The sequence below is a fragment of the Eschscholzia californica genome, unplaced genomic scaffold, assembly GCF_041429995.1.
Source record: "Eschscholzia californica isolate CP2 unplaced genomic scaffold, dmEscCali1.0.p SCAF_4, whole genome shotgun sequence".
NCBI lineage: Eukaryota > Viridiplantae > Streptophyta > Magnoliopsida > Ranunculales > Papaveraceae > Eschscholzia > Eschscholzia californica.
In genome coordinates, this window is record NW_028238461.1 from 16694778 (window position 1) to 16719442 (window position 24665).

Sequence of the window (24665 nt, forward strand, 5' to 3'; positions counted from 1 at the left end):
AGAAGGAAATATACATAATGGACTTTTGTAAGTACCATACTTAAATTATTTCATCTAAATTTCCACCTCATATTTTTTAATTTCTTATGCAAGATAAAGGTCCCATGAGAATATATAATCTCATTCACCGATTGAAGTCAGATTCACCCATCTGAGACATAATGGCTACAACATCACCATCGATATTGAGTACGTCTGTGGGTTGATGAGTTAGGTCAGACCTTGTGTGCATAACAAGATATTTGTACCAGAGATTAAACTATTCCAGTTAATGATGTATGCGAAGAACAAACAATGATTATTATTATTAGTTCCATAGTTGGTGTAACCTACTATGGTGTTCCACACTTAATACTAATGTAATAGTTTGAAAACAATAAAAAAAAATAATTAGTTGATTTATTTGACTATATTACAGTATAGGAACCACATTACAACAATTTAAATGAAACTCAATCACATACAAATACATCACGACATAGTTCAGACATAGTCTAGACATGTCAAGACAGAGTCTGGACAGACCTGCTAGCATTGTAACTTTCTCTAAATAATTCGATATGAACAATTACTTATAAAATAATAACCTCATATGTATTAAGATTATTTAAAAACAAAGTAAAATTGTAAGTGTGCTTACAACAAAAGATCTATGAAAAATTGACACAACATTAAAAAAATTTAAACATAATTGTGTGTCGTCGTTGTAACAGAATAGGCACAAGATAGATGTCGACTCCTTCCAAAAGATATTGTTCGAGGATACAAATAAACAATCATTTATTGCTCATTAAAACATCTTCTGACCACATTTTAACAGACTGAAGCTCTTCTAAATGAACAACCGCCGCAATTTCAACTGAGTCTAGACTAATCGAAAGAGTCCTCGACATAGTCTGAGTCTAGACTCCTGCAGTTTTGAGTCTAGACTCTTACATTCTGAGTCTAGACTCCTGCAGTTTTGAGTCTAGAATCTTACAGTTTGAGTCTAGACTCTTGCATTCTGAGTCTAGACTCCTGCAGTATTGAGTCTAGACTGTTGCAATGTTTTCATACAATGTTGTACAAGTTTGACATCCTCGGAAGAATATCAATTGACGTCTTGAAATATCCACACACATACAACAAATTCACAATGCAACAAATAAAATGTCCTACTACATTCGAATATCTTTTATTGGAGATGCATAAAGGGGCTTCACAAATTACTTTTCTTCATTGAAACAAAGATAGTTGTACTCTCTAAATCTTTTTTCTCAGTTATTTGGAACAAATTTTCAAACATATGCTCGAGTTGAGCAATTTCGTCCTCCTTCACTGCCCCGTTAAATGATCTATTTTCATTAGTCTCAATTGTTCCCGATGTCTCGTTCTCATCCCACTTAAAATATTTGCAACGTATCGAGCAATTGAAAAAATACTTGCCATGATTTTCATTATTTTTCACCTTTAATCATTGGACTACACCTTCTCCATATTGCAGACACATTCAACCTATTTATGACCCGAATCTCGACAACTAGCGCAAATACCGTTGTTAAATCCTCCCACTTTGTCTATCTTTTACTGCAATCTGTAAATAATGAATAAGTAGAATAAGATTATAAAGAAGTAGAATAAGAAGATTGATGGACTGGTAATAATCAGATCATTTTAATGGACGCTATCTAGAAATGTTACCAATAATATAGTGTATAGAAAATCAAACTAGGAAGTGTCCAAGTTGGCATGTGGGTCGCAAATTAGGTTTTCAGACTCTGTCTAGACTAATTCAGACTCAGTCGCGACTGTAACATATACAAGATTACTTTCAATATTTTCATCATTTTGATTCTTCACATATAAATTGACAAATAAGCAATACATAAGATAAATAACTGTAATAATAAAGATGAAGTAAGAACAAACTTCAACAAACATGAACAATACTTCAGTTCATTGAGGACTATTAACAAACACATGGTGAACATTGTTAAACAAAGTAACCAATACAAAAGATTAAGGTAAAACCGTAGCCAAAATTGAAAAATTAACAACACATAAGATGAACTTGACATACAAAAATGGACAAACAACCAAAACATAAGATAAAATAATGTAATCATTTTTTTTTTGTTGAACTAAATAATGTAATCATTAAGTTCAAACAAGTTAAAACCTTAGCAAGATGAACAATACCTAAATCAGTCAAAAACCCTATACAAAACCAAACAAGCTACACATAATATGAAACAAAGTAACAATGAAGTTGAAATTTCCAAAACCCTAGCCAAGATGAACTTACCTCAACAATTATAGAAACCCTAACCGAGCAAAAGTTTTCCCCAAATTTTCGGTGAAGAACAAGAAGAGATTTGAGAGAGAAACCCTAGAAAAGTGGAAAGATTCAAGATGCTTCAAGATTTACACTCAATTTCAACGATTTCATCCAAAAAATTCGAACAAGAAATGGTGGAATGGATTAAAGATGACAAATTTCGAACAAAGATTATAGAGAGAGAATCCCCTATTCTCGGTTCTGGCTTGTGGGTTTTAGCAAATTCAGAGTCTATACTTTCTGGACTCTAATATATATAGGAGGGCAATTTTGGCCTAAAATGCCAAGATTAGGTCATTTGAGAGGTTTTAAGAAACTTGGGTCATTCCAACAAAAACCCTTTAGTTAAAGGTCATTCCACCCAATTTCCCAAGTAACCACCCAAAATTGTACCATAACTATAGTATAATAATAAATAAAACAATCATTATCTGGGGAAGGAGTTAAAGATATTTGAGATTTTTTATAATTAATGAGGTGTCAATAAAAGTGAAGAATATATAAATATACATAAAATACATTGTTTGTTGGATTTCTTGTTGCTCACTGCGAGCTTCTTAAGACATATCATTTCCATATAAGATTTACGATACGATAGTAAAATATGTAGCACATATCATGTTCTTTTAATTAGGAAACTTTTTTTTACAAATGAACACCACTTATTTTATATAATTAGGAAACTGGCAGAGAGAAAGAACACCACTTATTTTATATAATTAGTAATAGTTAGCATGAGGGGAAGGTTGCCATCATAATTTGACCTAATGAAAAATCAAACTACTTGTAACTCGGGGATTCACTCATTATAAAGGACTTTTCATTGTAATATCTTATGTTTTAGTCGTATAATTTTAAGTGGGGTTCCACTATTTTATTTTTATTTTTTTTTGATGAAATTTTCACTATTTTATTTGGAAATCAAAATAATGCATGTTATATGTGGTCAAAACTCGGAAGCCCACTTAATGTAACTTTTAATAATTTCAAAATTCAAATACCAGCTAACCCTTTTTCTGTTTGTTTGGTAGAGGACAGGAACTTACAATAAAATCAATATTTAATGAATTTACTGACAAGCAAGAAGGCCATATGCCTATATCTCAAATATAGGAATTATTACTTTTTTTTTTTTTTTTTTTTTTTTTTCATTTTGACGAATAGGAAGTATTACTTGATCTTCGTTTGTTTAAATTACTACAATTCAAAGTCTACTTCAGACGTACACGAAGTTAGTAGTTTCTGTTTTAAATTAACGTCCTTTCTTTCGATTGGTGGATTTTTTACTTTTAGTGGGTAGTTGATTCTTAGTTAGACTTGTAGCAAGTCTAATGTAATATCGTATCATATCATTTTTCTTACAAATCTGGATCAGACGTATAGAAGTTATTCAAGAGAACGACAAATGTCAGGTTAGCTGAGTGCTTGAGTCATGATTATGATGAAGAGATAGAGATACACATTTATCTTTTTAAAATGTAAATGAAAGTTATTAATATCTTGTTTGATTATCACACTAAAAACAAGCTTGATGATTGGCTACAAACAGACAATATTTAGATATAATCAAATTGCAACATACAACAAATTAAAAGTCCCACTTGGTATTGTTGCCGACGTGGAACCCACAGACAAAATAATACTATCAAAAGTGAGTCCAGCAGTCTCTCAAGAGCCAACTTGGGGGCGGCTCTGGTGACAACTTTTCCACGCGACGACTTCGACATCTTACCAAAAATTTTATTAGGGTTAGGGTTTAAATGTTTAACTTCTTTCGACTTTTCTACGAGGAATTTTAAGACTATAAATTGCTAGCTAATACTATTCTTAAGAGGGTTACTTGTCGACAAACTCAACCCCACTATTCCACAATTTGGAATAAGTCATTTTTATTTTGGCATTATTGAAAAAGAAAGGAAATGTTATGATCAAATAATTGATATTTAAAGTTTGTTCACTTATTGTCAGATGATATTTGTGTCCTCAAGTTACTACTTTTACATCTCAAAGTATCTAGGATTTCTCATCTTACAGAGTTTTCTCTTCCTTCCTTACCCATATTCCTTCGGCATCTGCTTACTAGTCCATCTATTGAAATGTATCGGCCGCTTTGACTATAATATTTTGATTTGGAGGTTCAAGATAAGCTATAGATCTGAAGCTTCGATTAAAACAAACGTTATGTTTTTGTCCCGACTCTACTAAATTGGCTCTAGAATTCATAACAGCCCCATCATGTTTTTAATTATGTATAGCAATATTGGACCCCTTCTCTTCTTTGGTAGTTGTTAATGCAGTTGTCTTCTACGTGAAAGCTAGAAGGGGAGAAAACTACTTGACACTATAGACCCGTAGGGTAAGTAAATATGAATACTTTTGCCATAAGGACAGAAAAAGTAAATATGAATAATTGGGTAAATTTGGGTGGAAGCAATTGGGTCACTGGAAGCCCAACACAAAAGAAGTATTTGAAAGTATATTGAGAAAATCAACTTCATACCCTAGTAAAAGAGTGGTCAATGAGTGAAGCCAACCCACTTTAATATCTTCATTTGCAAGAGTCAATGGAATATTGTACCTTTCCTTTTAGCGAGTTTGTATTGTAATGGTACCTTGGTTAATTAATTTTATTTATAGTTCAACAAAAAATAATGAAAAAAGAGTCAATGAAGTCCCCATTAGAGTCAAAATAATTTTGATATTTTCCTTTTGATTTATATCAGTGGAGCCGAAAATTTCTTTATTGACAAGGAGATGTCATAAAATTTTGAATTTACGCTTGTAAACTCTGGTCCTACACGTTACAACTTATTGGTACGGTTGATGTATGACACTATTGATTTTTTAGTTTTTATATCTTCCACCCATTAATTAGGACTATTTTATTCTTTTTTGTACTTGTAGGGCTCGACTTGACCCATCCAAAGGTAAGTTAACAACTATATACATGAGCTATAGAGTCCATTTTTTAGATTCATAATTAGGTCTTTTAGTATATACACCCATTTATTTAGCAATATTAGGATTACACTCCTAAAATCATTTTCGTTCAAGCGTTAACTAACAAAACCTGTTTTCACATATAACGGTTATTTGACGGGAAAATAATTAACTATTAACAAGTTAACCAATAAAGTGATATAAATAATGATATAATGAGCTTAAACTCACATAAATGCTAGTTAACAATTGTAGAACTTAACTTATGTATCAGACACAAGATAGTTCGAAAATTTACAGTATATAAACTAGAGCTCAAGTATATTCTCTTAGCTGAACTTAGTTATTTAAGGCTACTGCTAACACATTGTCCTAAATAAACCATTTGAAATTAAATTTATATCAAAATTTTGTCTTAAATTGTAATTTATCTATGTTATCTAATCAAGGTTTTTGTTAGGAAATAGTAGTAGATTTTTGTAGAGGAGTAGGGGGATTATTTAACAATGAAGAATGTTAGATTTTTAAAAAAAAAAAAGGAATGTTGATCTAGTAACCAAAAATATAATGTCTAGGTTCTCTCTACTCATTGCTAATTGTTTTTTAGTTGGATAGCTACAAACTTAACATAGTTTCGGACTTTAACCCAGATGTGATAGGTTTAGAAGCTCACGTACTACTCTCTACGTCATCCCAAAAAAATGTGTTAGGCTTAAGAATGCTACATGAGAAGATCGTGTGAGAATAGTCCTACATAAGAGAAGGACAATCTAGTACAAGTAATATAATGTCTAGATCTTCTCCAGTCAATTGATTTTCAATTAGATTAGCGAAGAAATTTTTTTATTGGAATATCTCTCTAAAGTTCCTCCGGAAGGAAGAAGAGAGAGTTATTGGGAGTTTCTTCATCAACTTACAACTTTCTCTACCGATGTACCGGAATCAGAGACGCAAACCGAAGATTTGCACACCGACGATTGACAGCGAGAAGAGAAGAAGGTGAAAGAAGCATCGGTTTTAAAACTACCCTCAGATGGTTAGTGGCGACTGCACCAGAAGTAGCCCACCAGTTAGATCAGGCAGCTCTAGCGACACCCCAAGTAAGATAACTTATCTTGTTTGTCCGATTTTGGTTGTGTCTTTGTTGTTTAACTTCATGATGCAATTCTCATTAGCCTATTGGCATTTAAATAGGCCAACGCTTTGGGGAAAGCTATATAGTTTCCGGGGTGTGAAGTTTTGGGTGGAAACAAAAAAAAATTGATTTTTTTTATTTCTCCCAAACAACCAAATCCTTTTCAGCTTCTTCTTCTTTTCTCCGGCGACTCCACCATCTCCGACGACTCCATCATCTCCGGCGACAAAGTTTTTTTTTTTTTCTCCTCTCCATCTCTGACGAAGGGGAGGAGCCCCTTCGCCGGAGGTCTGGTTTCTAGACGAAACCAGATCTCGTCTGGTTTGTTGATCAAACCAGACGAGCTCCGGCGAAGGGGCTCCTCCCCTTCGCCGGAGAGAAAGAGAAGAAAGAGAAGAAAGAGAGAAGAAAGAGAGAGAAAGAGAGAAGAAAGAGAGAGAAAGAGAAGAAAGAGAAGAGAGGGAGAAGAGAGGGAGAAGAGAGGGAGAAGAGAGGGAGAAGAGAGAGAGAGAGAAAGAGAAGAGAAGATGGTGAAGTCGCCGGCAACATCCGGCCGGCGACTTTTTCCGGCGACATTAAAAGAGTGTTTGGTTTAATTTTTTTTGTTTTCCACCGTCTTTCTCGGAAACTTTAGTGCTTTTCCCAAAACAGTGGCCTTTAAATAAAGTTTGATTTTCAAAAAAAAAAAAATTTATGGATATTTTCCTCCCCATCTTGAGATGTGGTTAGTATTTTTTTTTGTTAAACAAGATGTGGTTAGTATCTTAACACGTTAATAGTTACCATAGTATCACTTCAACGTGATGTTAATGTTTAGGATTTAGTGAGAAGAGAAAGTCAACTTTTGACCACTTGCTCTCTCCCACTTGATATTAATAAGGAAATAATGGTCACCCAAATTTACATTTTCAATATAAACTAGTGTCATTTGGTGTTTTTTGACAATTTAATTTGGAGGGGTCATCAAAATCCTACTACTCAATGATCAAAGAGGGACCAATTCTACCTGACAATCTCACATCATTTACATAGACTAAATTATGGCATAAAAAACATATGGATCCAAAAATACAATTATTTATATGAAAATTACTGCATGAAGGTTTAGCAACACTATCAAAGATTGGAAGAAGAATCACTTATATAAATCAGGAGTGCAAAATGTGTAACACACAAGAAGTAGAAACTCACAATCACTTATTTGGTACGTGTAACTGTCTGGCCTCTTTAATTTCTTTGACTAACAATCATGATTTGATGCTCTTAGAGCATCTCCAATGCAAAACTCAAAAAAATCTCTATTCGTTCTATTTGTCGAGTTCCAATTGAGATTCTCACTCATAGGTGTCGAAAATAGAGATCCTCAATTCTTGTATGTCTCCAATGCAACACTCTAAACTCTTTTATTTTACTTACATGTCATGGTTATTTTTGTAAAAAAGTAATTCGTTATTTTGGAAATATATGAAGAATTGATTTCTATTGGTTGAAATTTAAATATTGATGATTTGGACAATTAGAGATATCTCAAGAGGACACTCTGAAAATAGAGTGTCCTCTTGAGATATCTCTATTTCACTCTCGACACATCATCTTTGAAATCTTAGTTGAGTTTTGCATTAGAGATGATTTTCTAAGAAAAACTCAGAAAATCCTATGTGGCACTCCGAGTTTCTAAGATTGAGTTTTGCATTAGAGATTCTCTTAGACATAGATCCAGTCGAGAATCTTAAGAATCTACTTAACAGAGGAGAAGAAGCTAATGAAATATGGTATATGTATACTTATCTGCTTTGGCAGTGGTGGAAACACCAGAATGAAGTCCATTTCAGAAACAAAAGAATAGATCTGCCTCGTATCTGGTGGTTGACGAAGATGGAGCTTCTACGAAATCATAATCTTTCATCTATCTATCCCAATGATCTTAATATGCAGGTTAATCAATGGATACCACCACATCAGGGACCTTTTAAGATCAATGTTGATGGTGCGTTTCGATCAGAAGGAGCAGCAGCGGCGGCAATGCTGAGAAACAATGATGGAGAAGTTACCGAAGCTAGAACTGTGCGGTTTTCTCCAATTTCGGCTCTTCATAGCGAGATGAGAGATTTTAGATTAGGGCTTGAAATGACTAAAATTGCGAATTTAAGGTGTCGTCCAAATTGAAGGAGATTCGAGATTCATGGTGACCCTCCCACCGGACGGCCAAGCCGAGCCCCCATGGCAACTAAGAAACGACATCACCCAGCTACGTGTGCTGATGCGAGATATTCACGCTGAAGTGTCTTATTGTAACTGAAATTCAAATTCGGCCCCACATTTGCTTGCTTATGAGGAATTGGTACCTCAGTAGAACTCGTTTGTTGTTGTTATTTGCTCATTTAGTCCTGTATATGGTTGTATTGGACGAATGTTTCTTTGATTTATTGAATCGCAGTTCAAAAAAAAAAAACAATATATTTTGACACTTTTTTTTTTGAGAAATCGACTACGATCTATGTTAGTCGTTACAAGGCATTGATACATCGAGACGATGTGATAAGCACAATGACTGCAGAAATACTACTGAGCCTAGAGTCCGACGAATTAAATGGCCTATAGCCTGACGAATGAAATGACCTAAAACCTACATAAACTACTTTATTTATACCCAAGTTCAATATTCCCGGATTTGCACTTTCATGGGTTCGAACCTGAGACCTCTACATTACAGAGTAAATGCACTGACCAACTGGACTACCGGTGGTTGGCATATTTTGACACTTTTATAACTTCAGAGTGTTCCGAAAAAGGATAGATGTTAACACTCATGAGGATAGATTTTAGGGCGGAACCCAATCTTCAGTTCCTTGGTTAGTTAATAAAAATCTACAACAAATTATAGCTCAGTTGTATATGTAGTTCAATAGACATCTAGTCTAAAACAATGGATCGTCATGTAAAATCACAAGGCCGCGACTGAGAATAAAAAAAACTTCGAAGAATTAATTGTCTAAGGAGTCAATGTTTCTTTGTTAACTCTCCCGGACATATTTTCATACAGGGAATACAGGAAAAAATTACAATTTACAAAATTAACTTTAAGAAAAAAAAAAATCATAAGTCCTTTCCTCTCTTTCTTCTCCCCCTTGTCTTTCTTCTTCTCTAGAGAAAAACTGATGTAGTCGCAGCGGAATTAAAAGAAAACAATAAAATAGAACGAAGAACGATAAAATAACTCTAAATACTGATAAACTTTATTAAACTTGATTTGTTTTTCTCTGCAATATGAATATAAAGACAGACTGGACCTCCTTTTATAGGATATTAGACTTTCCTAGATAGACTCAAACTAGGATTCCTAAATATTAAAGATACTCAAACATAGAAACTTCCTAAATAATAGAAATACTAACATAAGGTAATTTCCTAAACCTGGACTCATTATGAATCTTACTAAACTAGGACTCTTTCTAAATTACTAGCTTGCCCGACTAGGCCACGGGCTTGTGGGTTTACGGGCCCGTCCGGGATGCGCCTGCATAAAAAACTCATCATCTCCTCCATAACTTCTAGGCACACTTTTTGTTCTTCCTTCTCTATCACTTGTCTTACGTATTTTTATCAAATCTTCAACCCCTACTACCCTTACTTCTCTAAAAACAGGAACAAAGTTGGAGATATAAAGATGGAAAAAACATTCTAAACCCTAAAAATCATCAAACAAAATCTCTTGAAGCTCTTAATACAACTTCCACGAGACATCCAAAGCAAGTTTCTTCACCTATTAATCATCCCCAAGGGAGGTAAACACATTATAAACTCTAGAAATTAGTTAATTTTGAGCCCTTAAATATATTTTTGATCACTTCTAAACATATTGCGTCTGTTCTCCATGTTTTTAGAATTTAGTAATTAGAAGAAAACGAAGTCTTGGAGAAGAATATGAAGAAAAGAAAAAACACTTGAAAGGAGTTTAGGGTTTAGATCCGTAGAAAGATTTTGTTCAAGTTTATAAAAGTTCTTCAAAATTCTTTTATAGGATCTTCTTAATTTTTTAAACTCACAAATTGGAAGCCATATAGTAACAGAAATAAAAAAAAGTCAATCTCAGTTGACTAATTTTGTGGAAATTTTTTATTTCCCGGAGAAGTTTCTTTATTCCCCAAAACCGCGACCAATCCAAATCCCTAGAATACACACTTTCATCTAATACCCAAAAACATCTTTTTCATCTACTCTGACTTTCTCTCTCCTAAACAAACGCCCAAAAACGAATCCTAACCAAACAACATTCTCCTCTCTAATAATTCTTTTTAAATAGGTACACAACCATACTCCAATCATCTTCTTCTTCATCAATTTCCGTTAATTTTCAAAACGTCTGCAACCAGTTTCTTCATCAATTTCAATTCAATATCTTCTCCACAATAAGAGTTTGTTCAACAACTTCTTCATCATCTTCTTTCACCATTTTCAAGATGGTTGTGGCTTTACGGAATAAAGAATAATCTCCGGGAATAACTTCTCTATGAGATCCATGTTTTTTTTTATATTGCCGAGAGAATATTTTATTATAGTCCAAAAACTCACTTGATCAAACATTGCCCCCTAATCTTCATCCTATTTATCACCTTCACCATAACAACTTCTCACCACCACCATTCCGGCCACCACCATGCCGACCACCATTGCCACCTCTTCTGTTTCCTCTCTAACTCAATGTTACCCCTCTCTCTCCTTCTCTCTCTCTCTTTCATTGAGACCACTCTCATTATTTCTCTCGTCGTAGACATATCCTTTTTCGCAATTTTAACTATCTTTCTCGGAGTCTCTTTTCTTCTCTCTCGGTCTGTATAGATCTCTGTAAAGAAGTCACCGTATTCGTGGCCACGAAACATTTTGTAGCCATGAAACGTTTTGTAGCCACGAAATGGTCATAACCATAAATGGTTCGTGGGCACAAAATCCTCGAGGAGGGTTTCATCAAAAGCCCTCATCGATGTCTGGTTCCGACAAAGGAAACACTTCTCTTTGTCGAAGAGGTGTCTATGTGAGAGAGGGAGAGAAACAACGAGGGATCGATTGAGAAACAATCAGAAATTGAGAGATAAAAAAATGAGAGATCGAGAGAAATACATAGTCAGAGCAACAGAGAGATACTAAGACATAGACAATGAGGAATTAAGAGAGAGACTACGAGAAGAAGAGGGAATGAATAAGAGAACAAGAGATAGATGGTGCGAGACAGTGGGAGAGAGAGCAATAAAAGAGAACGATAGAGAGGGAGATAGAAGATAGAGAAAGAGGGAGTAAGAAGATGAAGATTAGGGGGAATGATTGATCAAGTCAATTTTTGGACTAAAAAAAATGTCCTTCAGTCAATATTTATTTACTAAAATCTTTATTCCCCGGAGAATTTTTTTATTCCCCAAAACCGCGGCCTTCAAGATTTGACAATAGTCTTCGTCACACAATGTTATTTTAATTTGGTCAAAAGTTTTCTCTACATAGTTTCATGTCCGGTGTGTTGAGAAAAGGAGAAAATTTTTCGAAGTACAAAATTTTAAAAGGAAATTGTAGATTTCGTCAAATTTTATGGGGCAACATAACTTCTTTTTTCATCCTTCGATCTCCGGTCACAACTACCACCGACCCCCACTGATGATATCGAAAAGTGGTCTCGGTTATCTCTAAGATGACGACGGATCAACATTCAGATGATGAACTTTTCTTGTGTGAATTGATGAAACAAAGCATGCAAAAAACTTAAAATTAAACCTCTGACGCTCAAATCAATATGGTGTTTTTGCAGTTAAAATAAATAAATTCTAAATATGAGTAAAGAAATTGAACTTTCTTGCCTATATTTGTTCGATTGATTAGTCGTGATGATCTGCTGAGATGATGAGATGGTAAGGCATCGAATTAGATGAAAGTCACGTGTCGATGGTCGTTAGGAGGATAATAATTGATGATTCCATGTCTTCTGACACTAAGATACCTTTTGACGTACAGTTAATGGTTTGTGTACAGAAAATGGGTTTTTGGTGTGCTCTGGACTTCCACGTCACACAACTCTGTCAGACTATTCTTGCAGCTCGGACAAACCGGGATTAATTGATTATTTTCACTCTTCTCTAGACCTCAGTCTAGGTCAGGGCTCAAGTTGGGTAAATTTTAACTCGGATCCACCTTCCCCTGCCTCGAGGCAAAACTGGACATAAGTAATCGAGCAGGTTTCCGCGGACCCCCTTGTTGTTCAAAGATCCACAGAGTTCTTACCAAGGCTGACCTTATTTATTGAGAAGCGAGAGCAAGGCGCGAGACACCTTGGAAACTCATGTTGACCTCTCATGTTAGGGCTCCATCGGATCCGCCTCCCTGACGACTTGGATACGGGCCGAGCCATGTAATCCTCCCTTTGCCGGAGTTTCTAGAGAGAGAGAGAGAGAGTGAAATTTTTTTTTTTCTTCATGGTCCCCGACCGGAAAATTTTCCGACCGGAGACCAAATCGGAGAAGACAAAGAGGTGAGGTGGAGAGAGTGAGGTGAGGTGGAGTGCTTTTTTTTGTTTCCCCTTAAAATTTATTTCTCCGGAAAATCTCTAAAATTCTACATATTCCCTTTAAAATTTCACACCCCGGAAATTATTTAGCTTTCCCCAAAGCGCTGGCCTTAAAAAAGGATATAAGTATTTCAAACAACCGGAAATTTTTGGTTTGTGTTTCCGCTCATCTTTTTTATCTAGCCTTGGGCAATTTCTTGTTTTAAATTATTTTTTTGATTTCCTGTTTTTTATTTTTTTTATTGTATTGAGAGAGAGAGAGAAAGATTAAAAAGAAGAGAGAGATGAAGAGACCAGTGATAGAAGAAGAACGAGATTAAAATCACAAAGGAGACAAAATTGTGGAAGAAGAGAGACGAATATAACAGAAGGGAGAGATACAGATGCTGAAAGACGACTGAGATAAGAGAAAAAGATTAAGGTTCCGAAAGATTTGTCGACTCTAGTACGAACAGACGGTGGAAGAAGACGGAGATAAGAGAAAAAGAGTAGGGTTCTGGAGGATTTGTCGACTCTAGTGCGAACAAATTTCCGAAACAATAGAGAGAATTGGGAGAGAGAAATAAAAAATTATTTGCCTCAAGACACCCTAATCAGACATTAAAAAGTGCTGAGGTAATATTGCTAGACTACACAACTATTTTATATCTGAAATATTTAAAGGAAAATCAAAACATTACCAATAACTAATTACAAGGAATGAAGCTAATTTTACATGAGCAATATACCAAATCTTTGTACCTATTAAAATTAACTTGCCTGTTGGTTTTCTTCAATATAATTAAACAATTATTCTCCCATATATAAAGCACAAAAAAAATGAGATTATTACAAAAAAAAACAAACTCAATCTAATTTTGAATTTTCACATTGTTATATTGGAACCATGATCAAAATACAAGAGAGCATCTACTGATTTTTGAAACATTCCTAAACAATTTTGATGTTGACTTTTCGATTTTACAATGTGATTGGAAAAAATTGTTCAGAAAGTCAAATGCTCTATACTGAAGGATCCTATAATACAATCTCACCTTTAAGCATCAAACCACTTTAGCAGATGCAACCTCATAAAATGAATCTTTTTTTCTTTCTTTTGTATACTTTTTCGAGGAGCAAGAGATATCAAAGTGGATTCAATGTCGTTGGGAATCTTTGAGTGTTAGGTGTTTCCATCTCTAAAAGCATCAACGACTTTTGTCTTTGGTATCGATTTCGCTTTGCTGAAAGTGCTGAAAAAATAAAGAAAGGTCAAAGATGAGAGTACATAATTCATTGAACTGGATCGAAATAAAAGATATTCTATATGCGACTGAAAAGAAAATCAGCTTAAAAGTGGTGTTTGACAATCTGACTCAACTGATTCTGAAAAATATATTCGACTCAAATGGACTCAAACTCAACTCAACCCGGTCAGTGTCAGTTTTTAGATTCAGATTTAGATAAAAGCACTACCATCTAAGACGAGACACCAATTTGGTTCTCTAGCTGCAGCTGAAATTATGTCTTTCGATTTGCGAAAAATTTAGTCGGAAACAATTATTTCGGCCAGCTAAATAAAATATGTTAACTGCTCAAGATATCAAACCAAACAAGCCCCGACTGAGGATGATCTTGCTTAACTTACAAGTGACTTAGAAGCCCAACTACAAAACTCAAGGAAAGGAATATCATGTCGTAGGAGCCTACATGGACACCCAAATGTAAGCATGAAAATTACGGAGTGCATGTATAATGTACAGTTTAGGGTTTATCTACATCAGGAGACAAACAAGGAAACTCTAAATTGAAGTTTTAGTTTATCGGTTTAGGAAGGAGAAGGTTTGGGGACAACTATTGTTACCTTTATATTTCGATAAGACACTTTTATCAATCGAATGTCAACTCGTAAGAGATCATATGATATCATGAAGTGACCTTGCGTATACTAAATAGACGATGTTAAAGATTGAGAAGATATGAAACCTAAATAGCAAGAGAACAAAGTGCATCAATTTAAATAGCCAAAATAAAGAGAAAGGATTGATAACTTACAGATTAGATCTTGAGGAAGACCAAAATCATAATCATTTCTCCGTCTTCTCATGTAGATCACGTAAATCATCACGACCACTAGAATGAGAATAGCCAAACATGATACACCAATCGCTATTTTACCAGCAGTGGACAACCCTCCTTTTCCCCAGAATAGAGGACATGCTGGTAAGGATGGCACACCACATAAGCCTTTGTTTGCGGTAATACTGAAAAGGAAAATGAGAAGCTTGTCAAGGGCAGGAAATGATGATATAGAGCTGGAGCTCAAAATAAAACCCAGCATAACAATAACAGCTCTAAGTTCACAACGGATAAAATAAGGTTTACAAACTTCGCTTTCAAGTTTTAAGCCACTGAAATAGAAGCGTCGAACAAATTTTGGATGGTTATGGGTACTAATCAAAGAATCAGTGATTTTGTTTTAACAGGTAAAGAAGATGGGAATTGGGATCAACTCGAGCCGGGGTAGCTTGAGCCACAACCCCAGGCGGAATGCCCAAGTAAATTGATATGTTCGAAACTTTCAATTGCTGGAGATAAGTTTGAACTATTATAATAATGTTTGTAGCCTATGTATGTATATACATACATATTATGTAGTATATATTGATATACGGGTCAACGATGGCATGGCCAAGGCAGATCACTTCTTGGAGGAAAATAACTTGTTCACTTCTCGAGCAACAAGACAAGGCACATGCAGATCAGAAACAAAATTGCACTTTGAGAAAATGTAGAGTCTATAGCAATTATAGTGTCGTCGACTTGTCAAACTGCCACACAAAGGCAACAGACTTCTGGCACTCTAACGAGAAACAATATAGAGTGAACAAGACAACACCATACGTGCATACCATTTTGTTCTAGAGACCAATGAGAACAAGTTAACCAAAAAAACAAGCATGAATAACGTTCAGTATAACATACTCAAAAGCTCCACCATGAACGCCAATCGAGTAAAGTTGCTCTGGTACTTGACCTTCCAATTGATTATCATTTAATAGCCTGAATTTGTGATAACATGAAATTAGGCAAGGAGAACTGATTCCGAGAATAATCTTAAGGTAAACAGTTTCTTGTTTTATAATGATGTAGTTTGTTAATAAAACATAGAAGCATCAAACGGACAATACTGTTTTTTGTTTATTTCGAGCAAGGTAACCTCGTGGAAGAAAAAACTTCAGTTAAGGGACTTCAGAATTCTAAGAGATTTTCTCCAAGTTGATAAAATTATCAATATCTGAGACATCCATAAATTTCAGATCCTAGTTATGTCTGGTGTTTTTTTTGTTGTTGCAATGGTCTTCATTTAGCTGACATCACATGGAAAATTTAAGTTGGCATACAAAAATTTGGCAAAATAATGTGCTGATCTGTAGCTATCATGAAAACTACAAATATTCAGATCCTATGTTGAAATCTACCTGAACTATCCATCTGATTACCCATATCTAACAAAAGCATCCCATCCGAGTTGTGCGGTAATTGTACGGAAGAAGGTATTGGTTACCCAGATAACACTTCCAGGTTTGCAGAATTTCATCCTCTGCTTTGGACTTTATGCTAATCACAAACACAGGTAAGCAAAATCATCCCTAATCTTCCTTGTCTTTGCGTTCTGTTCAGGGATCCTCATTCTAACATTTTTCTTGTATTGAGCTATAATAATTTTTACTTTTTTCTCAGCATATATTGGAATTTCTTCTCATTATTCTTTAACAAATCTAACAACATTTACGTTTCAGTGACACACAGATATATTTTTTTTAACTATTGACAGGATATGAATGTCATAATAACACTTACACAAGTTGCAAACTGGAGGAAGACAGGCTATCTGGTATGGAACCAGTCAACTGGTTATTTGATAAATCCCTACACAGAAGCACAAGGAAAAAAATAAAAGTCAATCCTAAGAAAAGATACATATATGAGGTAACTTTGTTACTTTTGAAGCTTTGATCCATTAGAAATACGAGCACAAAGTGATGAAAAGAAGGTTATTTACATCGAGTACCTTTTATGTACAGAAATTATGACATGTCTTTTAGAAATGAATTTTTGAAGCTGATGAAATAAAAGAACCCCCTTATTTCAAAATAAAAACCCCTCTAGGTCTTGCGTTCGAGACACAGGTACTATATTAGCTTTCTAAGAAATGAACTAAAAGGTAACAAACACAAATTATGGCTACTTGTCAAGTGTCATAACGTGCCATTTTTCTCCCTTGATCTACTGCACCATGTGATACTGCTTAACTTGGTTTGGGGATTTTGGCTCAAAGTAAAATCCTAAGGTGGAACCTTGAGTATTTCGGCAGCTGTTTTTTTATGGGACGCCATTTTTAAAATTCGGTACATGCGTACGCTTCGAGGCGTATGCATCTACAGAAAACATATCTACAACTTGAAAATACGATTTTACGCCTCGAGGCGGTTTGCTTTCACAAGGCGAGGCGGTGCCTCGAGGCACGCCTCGATGCGTAAAATACGAAGAAAAAAAATTTTGCTAAAGATAATGACATCAACTATGTAAAAATATATTATAACAAGTTTTTGTAATTAAATACCATAAAATATATTAAAACTTCAAAAATAGTAAAACTAGAAAGTATTCATTGTAAAAGTAGAAGATGGTACATGTAGCAAACTAGCAGCAGTAGCATGCTAGTAGCAGGCTAGCAGCAGCCAGTAGTAGAAGTCAGGGACTCAAAATTGTAGAGAGAAGTAGAGATAGACTAAAGAAGTGAAGAGAGTCTGACTTGTAGCAGGAAGCCATCAACCAACAAGAGAAGTAGAAGAAGATGACTAATAATAATGCTTTTTTTTCTGACCTAAAAAACGTACGCCTTGAGGCGCCTCGGTACCGCCTCGCCTCGAGGCGTATGATACGGTAGTTTTTTAAAACCTTGTCTACAAGCATCGGTTAAGTTTATGCAACATAAAAAAAAGTAACACCATTTATATTTCTTGTTTCTTAGACTTGTGTCTTTAAATTATTGTAGCAAAGTGAAAAAAAAACTATCCTATTTTATATTTTTATATAAATGTGGTATCATTATTTTTCTAAGAGAATTGGTGGATGCCTTTTGTGCATTGAGGCATACGCCTTAAGGTAGGGATTCTCTTCTCCAGAACAAGTCAACAAACCGCCTTGAGACGGGAAAAACGTTTTTTTAGACATCGGGGTGTTTCAAAAATAACTTCCATAACCTTTTAAAGTAGATTTAGCTGCAGCAACAAGGTCAGTTGCAGTAGCCAGTGGTGACCTATGCTAATTGCGTATGATGTTTAAGAAGGCAGCAGGTGTTACTCCATGAGCCTAAGAAGCAGATAGGGTCATCATCGAAGTCAATGTGATATACCTGACCTACTATAGTTCTCCATTAGTGTTAGTACAACTCATCATCGTTCTCTTTTTCATACTTTGTTGTGTCCCACTCGGTCCTATTAAGAAAGTTTTTAGATGATTAGGCTATAGTTGTCAATGCAGCCTTCAGAGGATTCAAACCAACTTTAAAAGGTGTCATAGTACGGCATAATACTGGAATGCAAATTAGATGGTAGAATTAGCAAATTGAATCAAATACACACTTGCTGCAAGATGTCAATAACTGCTAAAGATAAGTGGCTCATAGATGGTAAGATTATTGCTTTCTGAGGATGTACTCAGTAAGTAATTTGGTGATGCAATTCAAGAGGATGTAATACTTACACTTTCACAAGAGACTTCTGCCCCAGTCCTGGTGGTATAGAACCTTCAAGAGAATTAAAACTTAAATTCCTGCATGTAGAGAAGTGGAGCAAGAAGTAAAACAACAGAAGGTCCCGAAGTAAAGAAATTTAGATTAACAGATTAATTAAAATGGATCTAAATCACACATATTAGGTGCCAAGTATAAATTATCAACCTATAGAGGCAGATAAATTTAACAGAAGGCTACAAGTAGTTTATATTCAATGCATAATGTGCATCTTCTATGTGTCATCATCGATTATACACAGCATATTAATAGAGCTGAATATGTAGTCAATGCCCACTTGTCCGAATGGTCAACTACACTTTACTCCTCTTGGAGAGATCAGAGATTGAAACCTCAGTAAGCATCCTTGTACCAGCAATATATATACTGCATATAAAGGACTATCGCCTCTAGATTTCACCTTATGAGAATGGTCGATCCGGTTGTCTAATCACAGTCTCTTTCAAGGGTTTAAGCTTAGGTTATGCCGACCTAAATATTGTGATGCTGCCACCCCGGTTTAAAAGTAGTGATATTAGAGAAACCAAGGATCATGTTTGAAATTTTCATTTCCAAGGATCATAGGTATATATTCGGTAGATTAAATCACAAGCCTTTAAGAAGCAACTAAATGATGACTGCACTTACACAGACTATGTTCAAATAGTTGCAACTTATCATTCTATGATTCTAGTTTCTCAATCCTATAAGATTGTTAATTCACTAACCAGTCCAACTTTCGAAAATAACATAAGATTTATTATAATTGATACTTACAGGCTTACCAGGTTCGATAGAAAACTTATCTGCTCACTGATTGATCCTTTTAGGCCCTGACTTCCAACATCTCTGGCAAGGTCATAAACACGTATAAAGGTAAATAAAAGAATGTATGCTCAAATTAAACACAATTTTAAGGCCTTAGTTCAAACTTCAACGCTAAATCAAAATGAAAGCTAAAATATGAATATTAGATCATTTCAACAAGAAAACGACGCAAGTTTCATTGTTTACAGATAGAAACGAAGAAAAAATTGGCAGGGGGGAAATATTGGAAGGAAGAAAAGTATTGGTTTCCATGACTTAACTAGCACAATAGGATTATCGTGATAAAGCAACAAGCACATTTCATGAATAAAGAAAAGGCAAATCTCAGTGTTCTCCCATCAGTTGTTTCAGTTTTTCCAAATTAACCTTCTAATACTTTTACCAGTTACCACTACATCTAAATTGGCTTCACAAAAGCTGTTTCGTGAGATGGGTAATGAATCAAAATCGGTCAAAAAACCATGGTTGAGTGAGAGTGAGAGTGAGACAACTCGAAGATCAACGGCCGAGATCATCATCCTAGCTATTTTTTACATTGCAAAGATTAATCAAGATTAAAAAAAATACAAGATTTCAAATTTTCAAGATTAGTGATCAATTAAGATTATGCTGTGCAATTGGACTATCTTGAGTGACAAAATAAGAGCCTTACATTTGAGTAACCACAAGAGCAGATTTGTCCTTATTGGTGTTGCAGGTAACTCCTTCCCAAGCATCCCAACTTGTAGGAGCACATGGATCACCATTCCAACCCATTCTATCAGGAACACGAAGAGACTGTTTTAACGATCGCATTGCAACCACTGTCAGAGAATGCATATATGAGTTAATTGAAATATGATGTCCAAAAATTAAGTTATATATGTCCATCACACTATCAACATACCTTGACTAGTAACTGTAGCAAGATCCTTGGGAACCAATGCATAATTCTCTAGTCCATTAATCAAAGGAGCACCAACAACTGGAACTAATCTCACACTCAAAACTGTACTATTTAAGTTCTTCACAGTATAATGCCAATTAAAAGCTGCAAAGTTTCCAACTTGCTTAAAAATATCAATCCTACTTGCATTAACTTGATTAATAAACACATCAAAAACCCTCTGCCCAATACCAGTCACACTATCATCAATCTCGGCAAAATGAAACCACAACAAGTAATCTAATTTCGCATCAACAGATAATTCGTACTCCAATACTTCTTTCCCCATAACAGTAACACCACTTTGATATAAACGCATTGGAAAATAATTAGGTTTTTGGTTTGTCCCAGTTATCTTTTTCACAGTAGTTAAAGCCTTAATTGTACTTGGGTTTGAATTATCAACCCTAAAATCTCTATCAGATTGCCAAGCTCTTCCAAACTTATCAGTATCGTTACTAAACCCTGATCCAAACGAATTTGACCCACAAGTCAATCTACCGTAGTTAACTAACATAAGATTATCACCAATTGAAGCTGAATCATAAGCTAAAGGATCAATCTGAACAATTTCAAGAGATCCAATAACAGGAGGATCAGTGGCAAAACTGTAAAAACAAACATCAGCTTCACCATCATTAACAAAAACAAATAGATCAGAATAAGCACCAGTTTTAGAAATATCTTCAGGCCATGGAGATCTCCAACTAAAAACAAGTGTTCCTTCAACTGATAGATCAAAACTAGGAGAATGCAATTTCCCATCATAATTATCATAAACAGTGAATGTACGGAAGTAATAACGGCCATTAGTAACATTAACGATATAACAATTTTTTTTACCAAAAGAAAGAGGGAAAAATCTTAGGGTTTTTTCTTGTTGTTGAGGAAAACGAAGAGGTTCAGAAACTAAACCAATTGATCCTCCAGTATAAAAACGATCTGATAACCAAGATTCATTAAAATTGTTGATGAAATCTGTTTGACCACCACAATCTATACGATAAGAAGTATCTGCAAGAAAAAAAAAAACAATCAAATGAGTTAAATTAGTAAAGAAAAGGAGAATGTTGATTGTGTTTTAGAGAGAGAGAGAGAAAGTGATTAGTACCGAAGGAGTTGAGTTGAGGAGGAGAAGGAGAAGAGAGAAGACGAAGAGGTAGAGAGAGAAAGAAGAAAGTGAAGAAGAAGATGATGATAAGAGAAGACATATTTGGTGGTTAAGGTTGGGGTTTTTTGTTTGTTCGGACATGAGAAAAGAGAGAGAAATGGGAAGGACTAAAAAAGGAAGCTAAAGAGCAGAAGTGAATCTAGACTTCTAGAGAGAGAAAGTGAAAATGAGGCGAGATTAGCGGGACGGTAAGAGACAGAGAGAGAGAGAGAGAGGAGTAATTGCTCACTCACTCTGTAGGAAATTAGAAAATATTTGATGGTCTATTTTTGGGTGGGCGCCTCACTTTTTTGCTCTAGTTTTCCGAGTGGAGTCAATTCATTTGGTGGTTATAACTTATAAGCGCTTCTCATTATTATTATTATTATTTTTTTTTTTGTTGTTGAACTAGTTTCATTAATTAAACCACATAGTTATTACAGTATTTATTTACTAACATATATGGTACATTCTTCCACTTTTTACTTGCGTTCTTCTTCTTCGACCATTTTGATAATTTATCTGCGCTTGAATTTAGAGTTCTCTGAATGTATTTGAATTTCACCTCCCCAAATTCTTTGTTATTTCCCTTCATAAAAAAAAAAATTCTTTGTTATTTATTTGGATTTTCTGCATGTGTATAAGAGATTGTCAGTGTAATGTGTGATGTTTATTATGAAGATGCTTAATGAGATTCATGTTGTCACTCTCCACGATTATTTTCTTGTGGTGATTCGCTTTTGCCCATTCGAGACCAAAATCAATTATTGATGTTTATTATGAAGCGCTTCCCATTATTGCTAGTAGAGCTCTTTCATAAGTAAAATTAGGAGGTTTTTATGTGTATTTGGAGCACCAAAATCAATTATACAAGGCATTTTTACTTTCTGTTAATCAGCAAGCTTTGTAAGTGTCTTTGTTCAGTGTGGAACAGCAAGAATACCTTCAGATTGGTTTCAATTCGGGACTTTATTCTAGCTCTCGGAGTGAACAATATGAGACTTTTATTAGCCTCTCAAGCTAGACTTGGACCATAATCAATCGAAGACAATTCAGAATTTCATGATCTGATAAACTCCATTGTCACTTATAAATCACTCGAATTCAACCAAAAATTGATGATAAATATTACAAATATTTAACCATTTCAAGACCTTGAAGAAGAAGAAGAAGAGTAGGATGAAATCGAAGGATGATCAAAGCAGGGGCACCTAAACACGAAATGGCTAAAAATGTCGAACGCCTTCAGAATAATTAGTCTGGAGCAGACAAATAAGCGCCTTTAGAAGCACCTTCTATTTTCCTCCAAAAGTCGGATGAAAATTCCATATAATTCCACTTTGGATGCTTCCTTTTTTTATAAGATTTAAAATTTATTTTCTTTCGAGTAAATTTGCCTTTCTAATTAGCAAAGTGAGAACATAACAAAAAAGAACTTATCTATTGCGTCCGTGCGATTTCTATATAAAACTATACGGAAGTTGTGAATAGATACTTTCATATTAATAATAACCTTTGGTGCATTACTCGTCAAAGTAAAACTATTAACAAAAAAGAAAGTAAACCAAGACTATATTGGAAGTGGTCTATATAATAGATGGAGACATCAAAAGACAAAAACATTGTTAGTGTGGGTTACTAAAAAAAAAATGAAGTAGATGTAGTAGGTAGACTTACCAAGTTGGGAAGCAATTGCTCAATGTTCTTGTCCATTATTTTGGATATTTGGTGTAGTAGTTGGACATCCACTTTTCAATCTGATAAAATCGACCTAAATATTTGGAAATTCCAAACAGAATTAAAAATTGGGACCTTACATAATACATGTAAAAAAAAGTAAATAAAATTCCTAGTGGTTATGGGAAAATATTTGAACTTTTGACCTCTATCACATGATCTAAACTCTTAACAATTGAGTTACAACTTAAATTATGTTATATGTTTGTTTAGGATATGATTATTGTTCCGAAATTGATATACAAAATCCAAACTATGAAATTCTTCATTACGTTAGAGCCCAAAACAACCGCTTTGGCTACTTAGACCCGAACCTCCCCTACAACCTAGAGGTTCTAGGTTCGATGTCGTTTATCGAACTTATGTTCAATAAAGTAAATGTAGATTAGATGGATTTTAGGTCCTTCAGAAGATGCCCTCTAAAAATTGATATATGACCTTTAAAGAGTCAGGTGTCTTAAAATCAAGTTGTTATTAGTGCAATGTCTTTAAAGAGTCAGGATCTCTTAAAACCAGGAATTTATGGTAAAGAGTAAAACAACTCGCATAGATCTAGTTGCCAAACTTGTGATGTTGTATTTCCTTAAGAGTTGATATTTAAATATAGTACACATTCGATATTGGAGTCATGAAAATATCAATATTATTTCTCATTTAGATAATATGCATATTGTGAAGTGTCTTGATAGATCAATGTCCATGTAGGGGGATTGGGACATTTCAGACATTTGAGAATCTTGAAATGTCTGAGACATTCAAATCTAGACATTTACAAATCCCGAATATCTGTGACATTCAATTATAGGCAAAATATCCACAGGACTTTGATATACTTCATAGTTTGGTGGATTTTGTGAAGGATTTGGGACAAATTTTGAGCCCAAATTGTCTTTACAAAAACAAGAGACATTTTGTCCATGTACTCAAAATCCATAAAATGCCACTATATTAAATAATCAATATCCACTAATTGTCCATCAATTTGCAAAGTTGTCCACTGATATCTACGGATGTTTACGAAAGTTAATTTTTTTTTTTTTTTGAAATACTAATAAAAACATTTTATTTCATATGATAAGACAATAATAATATTAAAATAATAAATATTAAGCAAATGTTTATCAATGTCCACAGATATTTACGGAAGTCAAAAAATATATTTTTGAAATGCTCATACAAATATATTATTTCATGTGATTAAACAATAATAATAATATTAAAATAATAAATGTCCATCAATGTGCACAAATATTCACAGATGTCTACGAAAGTCGAAAAATATACTTTTGAGTCCGTGGATATATAGA

The 24665-nt window shown here is 34.5% G+C and overlaps 1 protein-coding gene across 1 annotated transcript; it reads right to left on the bottom strand.

The window, feature by feature from the left end:
• Nucleotides 1–13666: 13666 nt before the first annotated feature.
• LOC147543250 (Di-glucose binding protein with Leucine-rich repeat domain-containing protein) lies at nt 13667–21951 on the bottom strand. Its single transcript, XM_086634148.1, has 9 exons — nt 21583–21951; nt 20433–21485; nt 20199–20349; nt 19496–19567; nt 18691–18759; nt 16783–16851; nt 15904–15981; nt 14974–15182; nt 13667–14171 (listed from the first exon to the last, which is right to left on the bottom strand). The coding sequence occupies exons 1-9, from the start codon at nt 21680–21682 to the stop codon at nt 14065–14067; spliced, it is 1908 nt and encodes a 635-aa protein (XP_086490274.1). The 5' UTR covers nt 21683–21951; the 3' UTR covers nt 13667–14064.
• Nucleotides 21952–24665: the final 2714 nt, after the last annotated feature.